The 20062-nt window shown below is 34.5% G+C and overlaps 2 protein-coding genes across 2 annotated transcripts in view; one reads left to right on the top strand and one right to left on the bottom strand.

Annotated features, from left to right (window-relative positions):
• Positions 1-4143, bottom strand: part of Stg-1 (stargazin related protein STG-1) — a 38797-nt gene extending 34654 nt beyond the window's left edge. The window contains exon 1 of the mRNA XM_069126977.1: positions 3754-4143. The gene's annotated coding sequence lies outside the window, so the exon portion shown is untranslated. The remainder of the gene's footprint in view (positions 1-3753) is intronic.
• A 2915-nt stretch (positions 4144-7058) lies between these two features.
• On the top strand, positions 7059-20047 carry LOC138187107 (uncharacterized). The gene is made up of 8 exons (XM_069127588.1): positions 7059-7209; positions 8353-8437; positions 11855-11986; positions 12946-13038; positions 14859-15473; positions 17542-17808; positions 18691-18752; positions 18824-20047. The coding sequence occupies exons 2-8, from the start codon at positions 8356-8358 to the stop codon at positions 19871-19873; spliced, it is 2301 nt and encodes a 766-aa protein (XP_068983689.1). The 5' UTR covers positions 7059-7209; positions 8353-8355; the 3' UTR covers positions 19874-20047.
• The last annotated feature ends 15 nt before the right edge of the window (positions 20048-20062 follow it).

The raw sequence follows: 20062 nt of genomic DNA, 5'->3' as shown, positions 1-20062 counted from the left end.
GAGTACTGTACAATTTTACCTATACATATGAAAAAATTGATTCTGATTGAATATGTGAATAATACTCTTTCTAAATTAAGAAATCTGGAAGCTTGCCGGCACTACGCCGGTGGTGATCAACATCCTCATATTGTATTCCGTGCAAATTTCTCAAAGCCAGCTACATGCTGATTTTGCGTCGATAAATAATACTGTTGATTATACGAAAGGGTGGAGGTAACGAGAAGTTCCAAGGAAAAGGAGAATTCGATATGCACAAATCTACCTTTGAATTCACAGAGATCGGATAATTCCCTTTGCCTTGGAATTTTACGTCCACTAATGGGAACTCCAAGAATTTCTTGATGAAGCTGAAAGAGTTCTTTCAATTCTCACAACATTTGTTATCTTTTCGCTACTTTCTTGCCAATGAACCGTACAAAATAACGTTTCGAAGAAAAAGAAGTTCCGAAATCTCACGTCATAAGTTTAATAGGATCTGATCTATCTCACAAAGCAGCGGTACATGAATTAATTTACATATAATGTGATAACGATAATGATAATCATCCTCGCTAAATACCACCACGTTTACTTCGACAATTTATCCGAATTTGAAGAATTTCTATGAGAAGGACAGGCTTGTTGATTTTGTATTATTTTTAGTATTCCTATTTCCAAGTTGTTTCTCAGTGGTTTTATTCCTGTGTATTCCTGTGTTCCAACAATCGTCATTCGTGGCGGCAATCGGCGACAAAAAGAGAATGTATTTTATTTTCAGCCACGGTTCTAATTTTGATCGTACAAATAACTTTCAGTCGGCAAATGGAATAATGAGAATTGCGGTTTGCGATTCACCTAGGCTAGAAGCAAGGACTTTTTGGTTGCCATTTGTACGTATACTTACAAATGGTGTGCGCACACGTGCAACATGCTAACATGTACAAGCACATGCATAAGCAATTTGGCGTCCCACGTAAATGTTTCAAACCGATATTACGTTAGGTCTGCAATCTGAAAATACAGACAAACGAAGTACTGTTGCCTTTTTTGTTATTTTTCCTGATTTTTCTCAAAATGCTGCACTCTCAGTGTAAACCACACTCGCAATAGTTTCCTGAAATCTGAAATGTAAACATAGAAATATGCCACAGTTATTATCGCTTTCTGTTTCGAAATTTTTATTCTTTATTCGCGTAATCTTTATATTTTCGATGAATGAATGGCTCACGGTATTTGCTAATTCGTTGTAAAAGTATATATATGCAAAATGCTTCAAACGCTTTCATGACTACAATAAACAGTTCTTGTCCAGTACTGTGAAAATTAATTATAATTATGGAATTGTTATAGCTTGAAAATTTAACAGGGAATACATTGAAAATTCCGCAATGCAGGGTACTTCGCGTATACTATGAAGTTTAACATAAAAGTTTCAAATAAAAGCAAAAACATTCAAAATGGTATTACAGTCATGCAAAATGAAAATTGTTCAATTTCAAAGGGATAATTGTGATCGACGTACATCCGCGGTATCCTCTTCGAATCACGTATGTTGCAAACGAATCAATATAATATAAATATATTCTACAAGGCGCAACTTGTCAATACGAATTTTGTCACTGTACAACCTGAAAATGTACAATTTCAAATTATTTCACTTGTCACGAGTCATATCGAAATTAAATTTATAATTCCGTCAACTAAAGGTAATTGAGAAAATTAACTAAACATCAAACATCTGTTTCGTAATCGTATTCGTCGAATAGATTTTAGGAATAAATTTTCAGTTTGTGTCGAATCATCGAAGAGTTACAGAGTATTATACCATTAGTCTATATAAATAGGAGCTTGAAAATGAGGATATCGTGAAAGATATCATTAAATAGCGTAAACTGAGTTAGTATTTAAAATTTGAAAAAACAGACCCTATAACATGAAAATTGACAATTTGTATGGGACTTTAGTAATTGTATTTTTTTCAATTAAAGAGAATTTAAAGGGACCGATATTTACATATATGTATCTATATAACTGCTGCAATATAAACGTATTCATTCATGGTGCTTGTATTTAAATTCGTTGACCAGCTTGTACAGTACATTAGAGCTTAATTGTGCAGGGGACAATCCGCATGACAGCTGAATAATAAAATACTTGTATTAATATTAATAATAAACACGTGTTGTATAGTTTATAAATGTGAAAAATAAATTCAACTTCCACGAATATTAATTAGGTTTCTCCTTCTAATACATATTAATGAGCCATAGTTTATATAATCGATTGGGCATACAAATTTTATTACTTTATTTATTTTCAGTATGAATTTTATTGCTATATTGCGCGGTAGTCCAAATAGATGATTACGCATATAGTATTATTTAGCTAGTTGAATTTTGTTGAACCATAGACTGAAAACAGCTATATAAAGGAAAATATCTTGTCTCGATTTCATAATTCACTTTCGTGTTTCTTTATGAGTTCGAGAATTTGGAGATCGAACGCGACAAACAAGTAATTTTATCGCTCCGTTTTCTCGGTGATGAATTTGCGATTTATTTCCGCAATTTGTTTCCTTTTTGCAATGCTGTATCGTTATACAGCACGCGTGTTGTAACGCTGCACGTTCCATGCCAGAATTATCGATAAAGCTCCCGGATAAATATTTTTTTCGTTAAAAAGTTCATTTATTTGTTGCATAAAATTGTTTTCAGAAAGAAAATAATAAATTCGTTGAAAATTCAGAGATATTAATAGCCTTTGATTAATTCATTCGACAATATGGGATTACTTACTTGTTCAATTTACTTTTATTACATTATTTTATTTATTAAATTCCATAATATGAATAATTATTTGAAAAGATATTCTGCTCCGAAAAACAGGTCAAATTTTAAAACTGTGGCGCAGAAGAGAAAGAATACCACCTGTATTGAATTTTGAACTAAAGAACTTTCGTCCTGCTTCAAAATTCGTAGAACGAAGGAAGAAACCACCTGCGAGTGACAAGGAAATCCGAACTCCAACAATTTGCCCAGTTTTAAAAATCTGTAACATTTCGATAATACCAATCGGAATATCTCTGCGAAAATTCATTTGCAGTATATCACAGAGATCACATGTCACGCAAAAATTATCGATATATCATTGGCTTGGTTTACTGCACCCTAACGGTAACGGCACTCGAAGTTTTCTCGAGAAATTGTAGGAAACCAATTGAAAAAACTGAGAGCAAATTCCACTGATCATTTACTTTACTTAAACCTTTTCATTGATAACAATTCTTGAATACATCGAAAATGGAACAAGGAAATGAAACAGGAGTTACTTCGAAGAAAGTTTTCCGCGAAAGGGATCAAGCAAGGAAGCCCGAAAGTACTCGCTGAAACACTCGTTCGTACAACGCTAAACCTTCCGTGGAACGTTTACAAGGGAAGCCGTATTTATTCAGTCGGCGTTCGGTGAAGCGGTTTGCGGCAACTAAAAACTCTGCAAGAAAATAAATGATGAAAAGAAAAAAATAAAAAGAAACAAGTACCAAAGAAGTATACTAACACGGGGCAGTAAATTTAATTCTAACCGTCGTTTTAACACCCGTTCACTCGTTACATCTAGTAGTATACAAAGAAACCGTGTTTACCGAGTATACACAGAAAAATCACTTGAGGAAAGAAAAGGAAAGGAACCGGCGCTGGAAGAGATCAACACGTCTATCGTCTGATTGAAAAGATTTGTCTCTCGATTACTAGATGCGATGTTCTTCAAACATACCTGAAGTTCCTCGATGAGTCTGTATACCGATCGGTACAGCGTCCTGTCAGTTCCTTCACCAGCAAGCAGTCTCTTCATGAGGAACCGTAAGATGCTGTCTCGCGCGCGCACCTATGATCATCCCTTTTTTCTTACCCCTTTGGTCTCAGAAGCCTGCACGATCACTGACTGCAGCAGAGTCCACACAGCGCTGCGACACTCGCAGTACCGCGCTTCCTCGATCGTTAACGCGAAACTCGTGCACCACGAATCAACACTGAAAGCTCGTTCGAGAAGAAAACGGGGTGTACTACCCACACTCTTCGGGTCGGCGGTTCTCCTGGAGATTTTAAAGGATTACGGAGGAAAGAGCGTTGGTTTGTGACGCGAGGAACGAGCGCACCTACCTCGAGGAAGCGACGAGTTCGACTACCGGACGACGCCCGTCGACCGCGCAGCACCCTCTCGAAAACGCGGTGCGACGCGCGCGCATACACGCGGGAGAAACGCACCGAAATCTACGAGGAACAAGTGCAAAGGATAAGGGTTGCTTCGGCTGTCACTGATACCTTCGACCGTGTGGTTCTGGCGAGTTAATATCTAAAAGCTTACGAATGGTAGAATGAAAACGTGAAACGGAATAATTTTGAAAATACTGGGTAATAGAAATGAGAAACTAACAGTGGTTGTTTCTTTATATATATAGATGTATATGTGTGGAGGTTCTTGATAAAAGATATGACAAGGAAAGGATTAATAAATTTAGCGCGGGGATTGAAAGTAGTTATAGAGTAAAACACGTGAAATACGGAAAACGGAAGGTAGTCCGGCGCGTGTATAAATTCGCAAGAAAAACGACCCCGAAGATGCAATATAAAGAAAATAAAAAATTTCATGCGGTTTTTAACTAGATGTAGGAAAGAAGGTGAAGTTCGAATGCATGCATAGAAAGGTTGGGAAAAGAGATTCTGAATGTTACTTGCAATTTCTTAGAAAGGATCGACGAGTGAAAAGAAAATATCTCACAGTTTTTATGCAGTCATGCGGATGAGTACAGAAGATAATATGTAGCTAGGTTCGTGATATGAAATCTATTGGATGGGAGGATAGAAAGGGAGAACATGTGCAGTAAACTGGACTGAAAGGAAACAATAAAAAAAGATAGGGAAGATGTATTTTAGTAGCATGCGTGAGATTGTACATGTGGATGGGAAAAGGAAAGGGAAGCGACCTCAGTGCGCGTGATTGTGATAGTAACCCACCACCACTTAGTGTTCATCCTGGAAAAGGGTTCTACGAAAGTTCCCCGGATCCCTCTCATCCAAGGTTTCTCCATCCCCAGTGTCGAACTAGCGAGCACCTTTGCGCAGTCTCCAGATCGAACATCCTGCCATTGAGAGCACGAAAAGCTCGGAACAACGCAGTAAGGTCTTCTGCAAGGATGAAATGTTCCGACACGTGAGGGTTTGACGGAACTCCTTGTTGATGAGATTTCTTAGTAAACGTGACTGCGGATAGTGCATAGGCGAGTTTGGAGATGTAGCGGACAGTGGGATGAAAGCTAGACGTAAATCGTCTTTCACAAGATGTGTTGGCCGAAAAGTTGTGCGATCCTAAGATCCACCATGGAAGATTTATCTAATTGCACTGAAAATATTTTCTTCGACTACCGTTAAACTGGAGACGTAATACGAACGCGAAAGATATCATCGATTAGTGAACTTTTTCAAGTTTTTGGTATCAACCCGCGAGTTATAGTTGGAAAAGAGAAATTGCAAGAAGCGTTAATATTTAATTTTAGGAATATTGTTATCACGTAAAATGTAAAACTCAAACGTGTTAAGTTATATACATCTGATATAAGTAACTTTGATAGTTGTTGCTAATCGTTCGCTTAATAAATCTTTTAACTACACTTCCCAACTCAAAATTTTCCCTTTTATCCGCTAAGAACTTTACTGGTGTAATTATACAAGGAAATATTAATAAAAGTATGCAACGAATTATTAAGAGCGGTAGCTAGGCAAGACATGCAATATAATGGATGATAATCTGGAATCACGGTTTTAATTTCAATGTGCTTTTATTTGCGAAAGATACAAAGTATAAAAAAATAACATAAAGGATAACAGAGATGCTCGAAAATTATCCCTTGAGAGAAACACGTTGTAACGCGTGAGATGTTCGCGAATTCTCGTCTAACATCTAACATCTGAAAGAAAAATAAATAAGGGAATATAAGAATATTTCGTAAAAGGGATGCCAAATAAAAATTATTTACAGCTTAATGTGTTTAAGTAGAATTTTTATTATAGAAACAGAAAATCGTAGAAATTAAGTTAAAAGATGATATTATATGAAATTTAATGTATGTAATTTAATGTAAATTAAGTTAAAAGATGATATCATATGAAATTTAATGTATAGAGTCGCTGAATCGAATATCTAGTGGCAGAATAAATTACAAATATTACGATGGGACTTTGATCCTACTAACTGAGATAAGACAATTTTTAAGATCTTTTTCTATTCCATTCGCATATCGCGTACACAATAAGAACTTTAACATAAGCTGCGATACGCAGAATAAGCGGCATTAAAAAGAGGCATTAAATTGTCATAGGAACGTGTTATACATAGTATAGCATAGTTTATAGACTCTATAAACGCTACAATAATGTGCGATACATTACATGACAAGATCGTTCTATACTGTAGAACGATTTTATATTGAACCAGAGTTCGTTATTATATTGAGCAGAAATTAAGTAATAATTAAGCTATTAAACAGAAGATCGAATTAATGATATAAAAGTCCAAAAAAAAAAATTGAGGAAGAAATGGATTAAAAATATTTTTGTTCGTGGTTCGGATTAGCAAAACTCTGTTCCAACATCATAATTGGATAATGACATCATGGAATTGCAATGTCGAGTTCCATGATTCAACCTCTATCTCGAATTTTCTGTCAATATCTTATTTGCTTGTTAAATTGAAACTCAAACAACATTGTTCAGGAATTTCTCGTTACTGGAATTTGCATGCGTTTCACATTTTACCACTGGACAAAAATGGTAGTCAGAATTTAAGAAATTTTAAATAAATATCTCCAAAGTACCGTGATGATTATAGAAATTCTCGTTATACATTCAACATCATGTTTAAAAATTATTTTCGAAAGTGAATTGAAGCCTCTCTCTTTGAAGATCGTATCTTTTTTACCTTTCTCGTGGTCATTAAAGCGATTATTTACGCTCAACATATTCTATTTCCTTTTACGTCACGTTGACGCTATATCAGTCTCCTTTTCGGAGTTCCTTTCTCTCCTTGTCTCTCGCGCGTAACGTCGTTGTCCATCTTTGTCCGACTCACGCCAACGTCAGGTCAGTAACGATACAGCATTTCACCGAATGTTCAGTGTTATACTGACTACGCGTTGGAGTAGACGTTTGTGCATATAGTGAGTGAGATTTTGTGGTAAGTTTGCGTCATTTCCTCATATAACATTATTGCTTTGTGTCTTTTTAAGAATTTTCGCGTTAATTATGTGATGTAAGTAACTGAGTAGAACGATGTGCCACGTAGAAACGAACGACGCAATTTACGGTTTCTCCATAGCTTGGCAAGGTCAATGGATTAAAAGATTGCAAATTCAATGTTAACAATGTGTTTTCTAGTGTTAAGATCTAAATTGTTGGCAATTTAATTCAATTGTTGTGCATACTCGAGAAGTACGTGTTTCATTTGTACGTTTAGTACATTTGATGCGTTTGAGGTTAGGTATTCCTATACTAAGGAGTACAAGGATAGATATGACGAGTGAGGTTAAAAAGTGAGACTAGTGAGATAAGGTCAGGTGAGGAATAGAACACCTGCTTGAGTTAGGTTATATGTTGCCTGTAATTACCGCTGAAATTGTAAATCTAGTTATTCTTTTGTTTTCATTATTCACTTTTGTGATCTAAAATTAACATTAAACATTGATTCTCAGCTTTGATATGTTTACCACTTGGTGAACATTCTTTATTTAATATTTGTTTAATATAACCTTAATAGAAATCCAAAACATCTTCTATTACTAGAATTAATAGAATAGAATCATTGATAAAATACTTTTGGCGTCCATTATTAATTTTAATGTTGGACACGTCTTCTGGTTTTATAAACTTTTTTTTATTGTTTTTTAATTAATAAAAAGAATAGAGAGAATAGTTATATTATTATAATTCTGCAAAATTCCACGAGATATTTATATTATGATTGCAGTTTATTTGGAATAAATGTTATGTGAATTTCTCTAATTACATTTCTTTATTAAGTCAGTATTAAATATTCGATATTTTGTAAGTATGTACTTGTCTTGAATGTACGTCTGATGACATGGAAATACGTTGTACGTTGCGTGACGTTTATCTATCCCTAGGCGATATATAGTGTAAAGACTCCATAAAATATTACACAATATTACACATAGCATTATTACGTATTAATTTTTAATCAACCCTTTATCAAATAATTTTATTATTATAGTACTTAAAGTAATATAATTTAAAACGACCAAAGAATAATTAAATCTACGTATAAAATTAGGTTGAAAGAAAAACATTTTTTTAATTACAGAAAATGTTGTCCAGTTCTATACTGGGTATCCTTCTGGGGACACTCTTACTTATTACTTCGGTTCCCGATGCAGCCTCATACACTAGTAAGTAAAAATTTAATAAATTTAAGTAGACCATTTTAAAAAACTTTTTCTTAATTCAGATATATATAAATTTCTGTAATGAATAAAATAATATATAAAATATATCGTATTAATAAAATATCGATTAAAATTTAAATATGTATATTTCTACAGTACTTGTTTAAATTGCTAATTTGTTGTAATTGTGGTATTACGAGCCAGCTTAAATCATGGTGTTGCAATTCAATTGCCAATGGCCAATCGTTTCGTTTGATCGGGATTAAGTGGGCTTAATGGAAACAAATGATCGTTTTTAATCTCTAACTCGACCAATGTAATTACATCGACCTTCGTCGTAATCGTCGTCTTTGTCCTTTTCCGCTTCGTAATCTTATTAAATAAGGAAGAAGAAACCGTAGCAGGAACCAAGAGATTTAATGACATGTATATTCGAATCCTAAACTCAACTATTTATTTCTAGTCGTCCATGTTTATATTCTTATTAATGGTCGATCTTTGAAAATACTTATACGAGCAAATTTTTGTTTTGTTATTGGAATTATATTGGATTATATAGGACCCTGTATTGGATTTTCCAAGAATATAACACTTTAACGTTGGCTTGGAAATATATTTCACAATTCCTGTTTATCACATAAGAATAATTTCCTGTTAGAAGCTTTACGTAATCAAGCTTATTTAGAAGCTTATTACAAGCGTCTCGAGAAAAGTCATGCCAATAAACAATTTTCCTAGATATATCCGAATTCGTTTCAGAAACAAAGATATCTCATTAATTGTTTCCGTTGAATTGACAATCTTACTACTCAATCAAATGGCTTAAATAATACATATGTATAGAATATGTATAGAATAGTTAGAAGATTAATAGGTATATTTCTGATTCATTAACTATCCAATAGCAAGTTTCCAAAGTGAATAAACTATTTGTTTTAAAGTTAAAAATTACCATTTCTGTTAAAAGGGATGTTATAACTATTATAACTGGTTGGAGTAATTTTTAAATTGTTCCAGAACTTCTCTCTTAATTTTCCTGTGAAGCTTTTTTGCGAGTTAAATGAGATGTTGAAAATGGAGTTCTCTTAAATGGCTAGAAAAATACCGAGACTAAAACCTTTTTTTTAATATTGATTCGCTATTCAAAATATATTCTGAAATATATTCCTAATATATTTATTGCAATGCAATTATAAAAAAGGTAATCTTATTCATATACATTTCTATTTCTACGTTTATTTCGTTAAACGTAATACATACATTAAATAAGGAGTACCCGTTATCACCAATATGTCATTATTTGATCAGAGCCCCAATGCTCTTGACCAAATTGATATAATTAATTACCGGACCTTAATTGCTACCGTTGAATTGATATTTACGCAAAATGTGACTGTTATAACCGCATATGTACATTTCATTTTCACGGAAGATGAATTGAAACGCTGTTCGCTCCGTCTCAATTTATTTTTCATAATTATTGTTATTTCCACGGTTATCACATAACACCGTGTATCACTTCGAGAATCATTTTGCCGCCTGTATTAACGTATTTCGATTGATTCCTTACAATTACAGTTGTCGGTCTTATCACATAATATCATGCATTGCTTGAGAATTATTTTGCAGCCTATATATATAATACCTCTATTGTTTCTACGATTCTTTCGTTCTCCCTTTTATTCTTGAATATGACAAACGTTTAAGGACAATTAGAGAGAGGATCATTAGCCTAGTTTTAATATTCTCTTTCTAGCTGCCCATCCTTTTATTCCATTTCTTCGTATCTTCCCAACACGTAGGCAGAGGTGGATAACACCAAGCTGGGCGTTAACTCGGCAGCTGCTTCTCTCTTTCTCTCTCTCTCTCTCTCTCTCTCTCCCTTTCTATCCTCTTTCTCCTTCCCTTGCTGCTGGATAATTGAGAATCGATGGGGTTATATGGGGATGACGCTGTGGTGCTTGAATAGAATTACGATTAGCAGCGTTACACCGATGCAAGGCTTGGTTGGATAACGTCAGGTAAATGTGCGCTGGAAGTTGTATTTTCACTGCAAGAAACGTTTCCTCTAGTATTTACTAAATGCGGATGTACGAGCTTTTTCACCGCGTCAAATGAAATTGGCAAAGACACTTATGCTCTTGTGAATATTGATTCAAGTTGCGAGAAAAGAATTCCAAAATTTCTACTTAATTTACATTTCGATTTGTTTATTACAGTTACAGTCTGGAATAATGTCGTCTTATATTGCTTCGTTATTATTATTCGTTATTTGAAAACATTTAATATAAATTTTTAGAACCTAATCGCTCATTTGCAATTCAGCAATTGTCAACAGTCAAGGCTTAAGTCAAGACTTAATTGTCAACCAGCAAAACTTAACAGTTGAGGCTAAATATAAAAAGTAATACAATACCAAGACCATGTACTTTGAATACGTAATCACACAATTATTAATTGTGGCCAAGGACGCTGATATAAAGAAATGACAGAATTGACCGACTATAGATATTTAGTTATTTATCAAGTTATACTTTATTCACTAAGCAGCGGCTTCAGTTACTCAGTTGCTCAGTTTCTATTTGAAGTTTTAGTGGAACTCTGCATAGGATGTGAGATATTGAGTTAAAGTCACTTAAATGTAAATATACTTACTCTGTTTAATAGTTCCACGTTACATGGCCGGGCAACTAGGCATGTATGTCCTTAAAACAAGTTTTAACAGCTATCTATGCAACAAATAATTACTGGCAACTACATTAATGTCATTAGTGATATATCGATATAAAACAATCTGAAGGACTGTGCTTTGCGACCAGCCTCTATCAGATGGTCTGTCTATAGTAAATATTTTATGGTTACATAAATATACATCACTTCGAACATTTAAGTTTCATTTCTTCAGTGTCAGGTGTGTCCTCGAAAATATAAATTTCCATAAATGTTTATACTCTACTGATTACATAGATAAAACATCGCATACATCATATTCAGACGTGTTGCTAATTAGTTTGCTAAAGTCCCTAGATGGTTTAAATAGTACTTAAAAATAAAATCAGTTCTGAAACTTCGTAGACCTATCGTGTATATTTCAGGAACGCTGATGGCATCAAAAAGTTCCAGAAGTATATTTTCTTGTGCTACAGTATAAACCCACAATCCTGTGAATATATAACGGTGGTACTTCTCGGCGAAGTACGCATCGTTTACGTGCACTTTTCGCGCGACCCGAAATTAAAGCTTCCGTACAAGCCATTTGATCAGGAGTATTAGAGTCTCCGGTATAAATTCCATTTATAACACGTCCCTTTCTTCGAGTGAACTTTTAACGAACCATATCCAATTGCGAGATCATGGTATATTACTGGAACTTTCGCCACTAAACGAAAACTCACGGAGGGGTTACTCTCTGGTTTGCAGAGTATGGAAGGACATGCAAGGACATCGGTTGCAGGAGGGATGAGGTCTGCGTGATGGCCGAGGATCCTTGTTCAATTTACCAACGAGATAACTGCGGTCGTTATCCGACTTGTGCAAAAGCTCATCCAGGCGGTAAGAATGTTGTTGACCTATCCATAAATATAGTTTTCCTGTCTCATCTCGATGAGGAATAGACGGGACACGGAAAATGGGAAGAGGAATAAAATTCTGCACGATTGAATCGCGGTTGATGACGGCGGTTCTCGTTAACTTTGCATAAATGATAATCAATGATTTTAATTCGATTACGTTTCTTATCGAACGAAATTCATTTTAATGCAATTTTTGATTCGCGAATGATATATCCTGTAGTGATACAGCATTTTCGAAATGAAGATATTAACGTATCGATATTCCTATCAATTAACGAAGTCGTGTAACGAATACTGCACAATTATTTCGAATTATATATTACGCGAATACACAGTAATGAATACTTGTCGTCGTATCAATGGAAATTAAAGTGTAGAGAATTTAGGATATAATAATGATTCATGCATAGAAGCGTGTTTGGAATATGTTACTAATCAAATATAGTCTGTTGTGTTTTGAATTAGAATGTGTGTAACGCGAACGTTTCAACCCCTTTCGGTGCATAAATTATCGATAGCTCCATTACTCTTCAATCAATTACAAGCTCATTAAATTTTAATCTATTGTATGTAAGTTACTGACCAATCGCATACGAAATTGTTCGCTTTATGATCGATAATACTAATAAATAGTACTTGAATATTTTAATGAATTCAAAATAAATTACACCGGTTAATCGCGTTTATCAGACTTCATAATTATTATACAGTTAGCCATTTCTAACTTCAGTACTATCATATTCGAAACATATATCCGATGAACCTAAATGCATCGTTATCGATCTCGTTGTTTGCTTTTTTTTTAAGGAGAACTATATTTATCATTTTGGTCGCTGTTTCCTATTATCGTTTAAATATCATCCATATTATCAACGCGACTGATCGTGAACTGAAAATGCGAGGGATTCAAAATAAATATGTAATCTCTCTTATTTGTAGGTGCTAGTTGTGCAAGCACTATATGTGGGGAAAATGAATACTGCAAAACCGAAAATGATGCACCGACGTGCGTGAAAAAATCAACGGCAGTTGGTGAGTGTTTAAATTATTTCATCTTTTATTCGTTACTACTGTGATTGATTATGCGTACACGCTTGTTGATTAGCATGAAAACTTAAGTGCATGTCAGAGGTACAATGAGCAAAATGTATGAAATTGAATTACGCAGATGAGAGACGAATACAATATTGGCAAAAATTGTTGCATTTGATTTAAATGGATTGCCAATATTACATTTTATCTAAAACTTTATGAACTTTGTTGAAATTATCAAATATATGCAATTAATCATGTGTTATTATATGCGATTTATTAATTTATAGTTCATTAAGATATATTAATTAAAGAACGCTTTTACTTGTAATACGATATTATATAAGAGTTATGGAATAATTTCATTCTATATTTGCTAATGGAACTTTAAGCTGTTGTAATCCTCTCTCCATTGCGGTAAAAACAAAGCTTTATACCAGGCTTTTTTCCCTATTTTTCATATATGCATATTTTTATAAAATGAATGGAATTATTTCTTTGTTGAAATTTATAACTTTTTAATTGGTTGGAATATTCCATCGAGTTTTATCCATTTGATGGCTTTAAATATCTCAGCTTTAAAATTTTGAAACTAGATTTTGAAACTAATTTTGAAGCAAAACTAAACCTGATTTACATCGTTCTTTATTAACGTATAAGACCGTGAATCGTTTCGAATGCAAATTACAGTCACGCGTGTTGGATTCATTAAAACTTCCGGTGTTCTTGGCCTTAAATATCATACGTAATGTTCCATACGAATCTTCGTTATTAAAATTTATTTTATCTTACGAGTCTAGCTGACTTTTCACAGTATTTATCCTTCTAACAATACACCTTTGTAAGAAGATTTTTTATTGCATATTATAGTTTAAGATATGAAATATCTTAAATGTAAGTGCAACAGTTCGGTAAAATCCATTTCTTATGAAGTAGAATTAAAGTTCTCAAAATAAAATGGCATTTAAAAACATAGAATTTCCATAATTTTTCGACATATTGGTAAGTGTAGAGCGGGATGTAACGTAACGTAGCGAATCCCAAGAACCTGTATGGCAAATTTTTTACTCTTCTTAACTTTTTCGAACACGACCTTTCCATTATCGTCTCTTCCTACACGCAAACGTATAGATGCGCATATACTCACGTAGCGTTATAGGATTTTGAAGAAATTGCTCTCGAACGTATAAACTTTTAACATCCTGTCGAAGAAGGAAAGAAAAAGTATATTATTCTAGTTGCTAGCGAAATTGATTTCGAACGCGTGGTTTATGCAGTTGCGTTAAAATTTCTTCGTTACACAAAAATAAAATGACGTCTGAAACTATTCATTGTATAATCATATTCAATTTTCACTATCTAATAATGAAGTTAATTATTTGTACAAACGAATATTATGAATTACGATATATTTTCAACTTTCTCTACGATAGTTTCAACGCAGGACTGCTTCAGCATGTAGCATGGATCTTTTCAACGTTCACTTCTAACGCTTTCCAATTATCTTTGCATACGTAACAGGGGATGAAAATAACGCAGCACAATTTTCAGAATTCTCGCATAGCACCTTCGTTCGACTAACTCCGTTAAAGCGAGTCACTCTAAAAATCTCCAATTTTTTAGCGAAACGTTTTTAGTCGGAATGCGTTCACGTAGTCGTAACCAAGGTGTCTCCCGTTTTTAGTATGAAGCTCCTATCATATTTTGACAATATTCGTTTCTTTCTGTTTGATGTTCCTATTGATTTTTAAAATTCCTTGATTATAAATGAGGAATACCCTAGAGATAAAATACGACGTAGAAGAGGACGATCTTTTCAGGATACGATTCAGCGGGCGTTTCTTACGTAAACGGACAGCGAACCAACAACGACGAGAATCACGATAAGACCAGCAACAGCGCTAGCAATTCGAACCCATACGCGAATGCTAATGCACCCCCGGCTCCTGCTGATCCAGCAGGAGGATACCATCAAGTGAATTCTGGCAGCAATTTGGGTTATCCAGCATATCCCAGTAACAGCGCTTCTAACAGCGGTTCTAACAGCGGATATCCGCCTTATCCCTCATCGAACCAAGGAAATCGGCAACAAGATTTAGGATATCCGCCGTATCCAACGCACAACAGAATGCCAGTGCCTGGACAAACCTATCCCGCTAGACAACCTGGTCAATCCAATTATCCTACTTATCCAGGACAACCTGCTTATCCAGCGCCGCCAGGATATCCTCAACAATATCCCGGGTACCAGAATTATCCTTATGCGAATTATCCTAATGTGAATTATCCCAGTGCGAATTATCCTAATCAGAATCGTATGTACCACAATAATGTGCATTCTGGTTATCGAAGAAATAACGCCATCATGCAGTCTCCGTCCTTAATGATTATCTATTCAGCAAGTCTTATCATGGTATTGGTGAATAGATTATCATGATTACATGCGCATTGGGTTCTAAGTGTCTGTTAATGCTTTATTCGATATGGTTGAATAATAGACGAATCTTGGGTGGCAAACTTTTGTTTGTCTGATCAACATTGAATTATATATATATAATTATAGAGAAATCTTAGTGGAATTGTATATATTTATAATATGTACACGTAATTATGGAAAGAGATTATAAGTACCTTCACTACTTTCGTCCAGTAGATTTAGAGAAATTTTTTTAGCGTGTACCGTGTATAATTTCTGGATATTTTTGTGTTGAAGTTAGTGAATTCAATGTATATTCTTCCTCTCTCTCTCTCTCTCTCTCTCTCTCTCTCTCTTTATCTGTCTCTTTTTTGCTACTAATTTATTTTTTACATTTCCATAATTTAAAAATACATTATTGTAAATTAATATCTTTAGAAGATTCAATAACAGGTTGTAGTAACGTTATGTTATTTCATTACTTTCTGTTGTTTCTTTTAGAATAATATTTGAGAAAGAGAAAAATATACAAAAATTACAAAATGCTTTACGAAATTACAAGATGCTTTAAGGAATTATTGTTTAAGATATTATCTCTCTATCATTTTTCTTTTTTGCTCAACGTTTTCCTATCTTTATAAAAGATTCATTCTTAAAATTGTAGTTACCCTTTGATATTTTACTATAATGCATTACGTGCCTTCCAACGTGTCTTTCAGCCAGTGATCGCTCTTTTTGTAATGCATATATGATTAATGGAGACGCAGAAAGTATAATTACATTTTCCATAGAGAATAAGATTTTCAAACATGTTGGGTGCTGAAAATGCATTTGACTGATTAAAGTCACGCTGTTTGAGGTGAAAGTTCTTCCATTTGATGCACTCTTTTTATTCGTGTTCTACCTCAGAATTTGATGACCTATTTTTTTCTTTTGATGTACACAATGATTTTGCAACTTGTCAAAATGTATGTTTCCAGCGATAGATTAAAAACAAGAAATATGTCATCAAGTACGTAAGTTGACCAATTCCTCAAGCACGCTGATTGCAATGAGTCGATTAATTTGGTACCTGATATTCTGAGTATGATCGACGAACAAAATTATTCACTTCTCTTTAAACGAACAAACTATCTTCACGTGAATGTTTTATCTTCCCTTTTTTACACAATGCACATAATTAGGTACTGAGATGATACGTTTTCGTTGCGAGCCAGATATTTTTGCCGTCCGAAAAATAATTTCTCTTAGCATTAATAAAATCGATATATCTGCATTGATGTATATTTATAATACGTATACAATTATTTCTATATTGATGAATATATGAAACCAGTGGCTATTGTGCGAACTCGTTGAATCGGAATAAAAATAATACGATTTCTATCAAATTCATAGATTTACTACAACTACCTGTCATCTGCTCTCATTAAGCTGCAGTCGCCTGGGAACAGGCTTTAGGATTAATTTCTCGAAGACGTAGCAAACACCGACTGATCTCGTTATCGTGTCGAACCCTGACACCTCTTATCTACTTCAGCGTGCGACGTAGAAGTACTTTGTAGGTCACAGTTCTTAGCTGGCGGATAGTCATTTTACTTTTATCAGCGTTTCTTTCAGCATTTTTTTTTGCGATGTTTTTATATTGCCCTTTTGTTCAAAAGGAACTACGATTTCCAGATATCTACTTTTAAGATATCTACTTCTGTTCTAATTTTTACTTCGATTTAATTTACTTTTATTTTATTATACATACATTATCTAAAACATTTACTTATTTTTATTTCATCTAATTATAGCTACAGGTTTATTAATATCCATTAAAGGCTTAAGAATTAACTCAGGCAATTGATATTTTTACTTGTCAAAAATAAATTGATGCCCAAAATTGAAGAGTGGAAGTACAAAGTGTAAACGAATTAACAATTATTAGAATGCATGTTTAAGGAGAGATAACTTCATCATAACACTGGTACGCAATAATCGTTATTTCTAACATTAACTAACGGCTTATATATTGTGTGCGTCGAATTTAGTTGACTTTTAAGTACGATATAGCTTTTGACTACCACTCTTCAATGTGACAGTGTATCCAACACCAAGACCAGGAAAGATAAGACCAACTCCACCTACTCCACCACCGAGATCTTCTCCCAGTGGATACGGTGGAAGAGTCAGCGGTAACTCGGGATCCAGAAACACTATTGGAAGTGGTTCTATTTTTAATCGTTTGTTCGGGAATGATCGTTATGGTGTAACTACTCCTAGGAGCCGTACTCAGCAAAGTGGTAACGGCTATTACGATACCCATACCTCTGTGGATGATCAGGGAAACCGAATTTGGAGATTTTTTGGTTAAATGGAGTTCATTGTCAATTTATAACTTACTTACCTTATGTTTAGCTTTCGCTTTAGCATCGCATCTTACTTTCTACACTAGAGGCTGCAGTTATATCGCAAGACATACCATATCTATATAAAGAAAAAATTATATAAAAAAAATGTCCAAATTGTGCCATTTTTTGTATCTAGTGTCGATATACGAGATATCTTGTCGATAAAGAAGTACTTATCTTTAAAATATTTACTCTAAACTCTCTAATATTTAATCTTTTATTCAGTAACCTAAATTATGACGATGAACTAATTTAATTTTATATTATCTCCAGTTTTGTAGGTGTCATATTATCTTATGAATGACTGTGGTTTCTTTCATTATAGTGCCATGTTACGGTTGTGCGATACATTTTTATTACGTTGTTATGACATATAGGTCTATTAAATGTATAGTACTTAACAAGCATTTGAAACATTTTCCCATGTAACGAACAAATGTAATAAATATATGTAATTCTTCAGCATACTATGGATGGTCTTAATTTGAGTAATTCCAGAAATGTAATTCTTTATAAAACAATACAACAATTAGATGCCAATAAAATGAATTATAAATAAGATTATGTAATTGTTTAAAATACTCCACGCATTTAGAAAGTCGAGACACATCTATGTGAATCGTTTATTGCAGTAGCACACTTACAGCCTTCAACACTTTTGACAAACAGAAGTACAAGCACATGTAATTGCATGACTGAATTACTCGTTGCATAGCCTAGCTTTCAAACAGTAACAAAAAACGAATAATCAAGATACAAAAATAATTCAATCACACATACGATATTAAAATACATTTACATTATAGTTAGCTCAATAACATACTAATTCAAATAGTACAGTTGCTCGGGCATTGGCAGCGATATTGACTGTGTCGGCAAGGCTGCTTGTGCAACACAGAAGTGTGATAACATTTAAGTTGGACTCGGCATGGCATGGGGCACAAACCGGAAGAGAATATTTCTAAAAAATTAGGAGATAGATAACGAATTGTTCGCAGAGTTCGATAGTGACAACAAGATAGTCAGAAGACGAGAAAGCGCCAGCGACGTGGACTCTTCTGCGTCTGACGTTCAGACGACAAAGGGATCGCAATCGGGATATCCATCTGGAAGCGGATATCCTAGCTCTGATTCTTCCAAAAATTCCGATTCATTCTCTGCAAGTCAACCAAAATCCGAAAGCCCAACCAGATCATCCGGTTATCCAAGTAACTCTGGTTATCCTTCGAACTCCAATTATCCATCCAGTGGTTCGTCAGGTTATCCTTATAGCTCTGAAGGTTATCCTTCAAGAAGTTCGGGATACCCATCTGAATCAGGAAGCTCATCTGGTTATCCATCGAGAAGCAGTTCTGGTTATCCCTCTGAATCTGGATATCCTTCAAGAAGCTCGTCTGGTTATCCATCAGGATCCGGATATCCTTCGAGAAGTTCTTCCGGTTACCCTTCGGAGTCTGGTTACCCTTCGAGAAGTTCTTCGGGATACCCATCAGGATCTGGTTACCCATCGCGTAGTTCGGCCTATCCATCAGGATCGAGCGGTTATCCTTCCAGTTCCGGAGGATATCCAGCGAGCTCCGGTTACCCTAGTAGCTCCAGGACGAACGAAGAAAGTGTTAAAAGGGTAAATGCCAATTCGGTGAATGCCGCGTATCCTGGATATCCTAGTCAGGCTAGTCGAAGCAATTCTGGATATCCTTCACAGTCAGGATATCCTTCACAATCTGGATACCCATCACAGTCTGGATATCCTAGCCAGTCTAACCCATATGGTAACTACTATCCTGGATATAATCAAGGTTACCCACAGGCATATTCACCCCAAGGAAACTATCCTCAAGGGTACCCACAAGGATATCAGCAAGGTTATCCACAAGGATATCCGCAAGGATATCAGCCTCCTCCTCCTCCTGCCAGTAAAAAGCCTAACTTTGGAGACCAGTTAACTAATATAGCTAAAGATCTTGCTGGGAGAGTTTTAACTCAAGCGATTATAGATAAAGTTAGTGGAAGATCGCATTAGAGTTTTAGAAGATCTTATATATTTTTAAGATATTATTATATATACGATTAATTATGCTTTCTTCAAGATAATCAATGCTTATAGCGATGTTACTCTATGTTAAATAGAATTACTAACAGATTGTAGAAATAAATTCTTCAGTAAGATTTATGATTTACTGATTATATCATTGCATTTTATTGTCTTAAC

This window comes from Bombus flavifrons, chromosome 14, assembly GCF_040668555.2.
Source record: "Bombus flavifrons isolate JBK064 chromosome 14, iyBomFlav1_principal, whole genome shotgun sequence".
In the NCBI taxonomy this organism is placed as follows: domain Eukaryota; kingdom Metazoa; phylum Arthropoda; class Insecta; order Hymenoptera; family Apidae; genus Bombus; species Bombus flavifrons.
This window is presented reverse-complemented; position numbering and strand designations above follow the sequence as displayed.

What these genes read in the sequence shown, in the direction of transcription:
- LOC138187107 (XM_069127588.1), top strand. Translation starts at nt 8,356, where the DNA reads ATGTTGTCCAGTTCTATACTGGGTATCCTTCTGGGGACACTCTTACTT. An exon ending in CCGAATTTGGAGATTTTTTG is followed by an intron (nt 17,809 to 18,690) that starts GTTAAATGGAGT and finishes CAAATAGTACAG; the next exon opens with TTGCTCGGGCATTGGCAGCG. An exon ending in TGCTTGTGCAACACAGAAGT is followed by an intron (nt 18,753 to 18,823) that starts GTGATAACATTT and finishes CTAAAAAATTAG; the next exon opens with GAGATAGATAACGAATTGTT.